The 1224-nt window shown below is 45.8% G+C and overlaps 1 protein-coding gene across 1 annotated transcript; it reads right to left on the bottom strand.

The window, feature by feature from the left end:
* Positions 1 to 451: 451 nt before the first annotated feature.
* On the bottom strand, positions 452 to 820 carry nhlh2 (nescient helix loop helix 2). The gene has a single exon (XM_030787320.1). It carries the CDS (start codon positions 818 to 820, stop codon positions 452 to 454), a length of 369 nt encoding a protein of 122 aa, XP_030643180.1.
* Between the last annotated feature and the right edge of the window lie 404 nt (positions 821 to 1224).

The raw sequence follows: 1224 nt of genomic DNA, 5'->3' as shown, positions 1-1224 counted from the left end.
GGCACTTTATAGTATTTCTTTCTCTGTTTTATCTAATGGTTTTAAACGTAACTAGGCTACTCTTAGCCGTAAGCAATGGGGCTCCGTTTTGTGGCACCGTGTTTCGAAACGTCGTGAGCCGATTAGAGAACTTTGTGTTAAATGTACCTAATTATTGCGCTCAACGCTCTTTCATCAGCCCTGTTTGAACTGCTGACTGATTGTTTCGTCGACTTAAGGAGTTCATTTCAATAATTTAGAGTTATGTACATCTGGAGGGCCAGAGCCTACCTGGCCGGGCTCCATGCAGAGCCTAAACAGCAGTCGCGATTACTGAAAATATTCTGAGAAATATTTCATGCCTTCTTCGGACGTCTCGCATATTTTCATGTACCTTTACCCACACTCAAGCCACAGAAAACACGTTTTTCTTTCCTTGTCCTTCTCTCTAGGCTCTCTCTCACTTTTTAGTCTAAACGTCCAAGACATGGTTCAAGTAAGAGATATAGCAGATCGCCAAGCGAAGAATTTCGATCTTTGAGAGCTTTTTGTCTGGGGGAAGCGTCGGTAGCAGCTTTCTCAGCTCAGCAAAGGCCACATTGAAAGCTTCCACGCGGATACGTTCTCGTGTGGCGTGAGCAGAACGGTACTTGGCCGTCGCGCGTCTTAGCCTCCTCTTCTCTTCCCTGGTTAAGGCTGGCGGCGCGAGGGAACGTGTCTTCCTTTCTGCCTCCATGGGTTCGTCCGCCACGCACTCCACCTTGATGACGTTCAGGACTGTTTCCGGGTCTGGTTGTCCCCAAGGCAGGTCCGGGTCTGTTTGGTCTGGGCTGAGCATCATTTTCTTCAACCCCAAGACTACGATGTTGATCAGCAGGCTAGAGAGAGAGAGAGAGAGAGAGAGAGAGAGAGGGAGAGAGAGAGAGAGAGAGAGAGAGAGGATTGGAGTTCCCTTAAGATTTTTCATAGGCACAAGACAAAAAAAAAAAAAAAGAAAAAACACACAAGTTTTGACATTTAAATCATTTCAGTCTTCTTAGCAGATAATTCTTGGAACTTTATACAACATCCCGGAGGTATTGTATATGTTAGTAGCGACATTTGCGCCATTCCCTCCGTCCTAATGTACTTCAAAGTAAGGTTCAGGGGTAGGCTCTTAGGGCATTACTCGTTACTGACTGATATGAACATTCTTGAAGTACGATACTCAGTGAGCGTACCATGTGTTGCGTTTTATGAGGTCGC

Source organism: Chanos chanos, chromosome 10 (genome assembly GCF_902362185.1).
Source record: "Chanos chanos chromosome 10, fChaCha1.1, whole genome shotgun sequence".
Classification (NCBI taxonomy): Eukaryota; Metazoa; Chordata; class Actinopteri; order Gonorynchiformes; family Chanidae; genus Chanos; species Chanos chanos.
This window is presented reverse-complemented; position numbering and strand designations above follow the sequence as displayed.

Coding starts and splice junctions, on each gene's coding strand:
- nhlh2 (XM_030787320.1), bottom strand. CDS start 820: ATGATGCTCAGCCCAGACCAAACAGACCCGGACCTGCCTTGGGGACAA.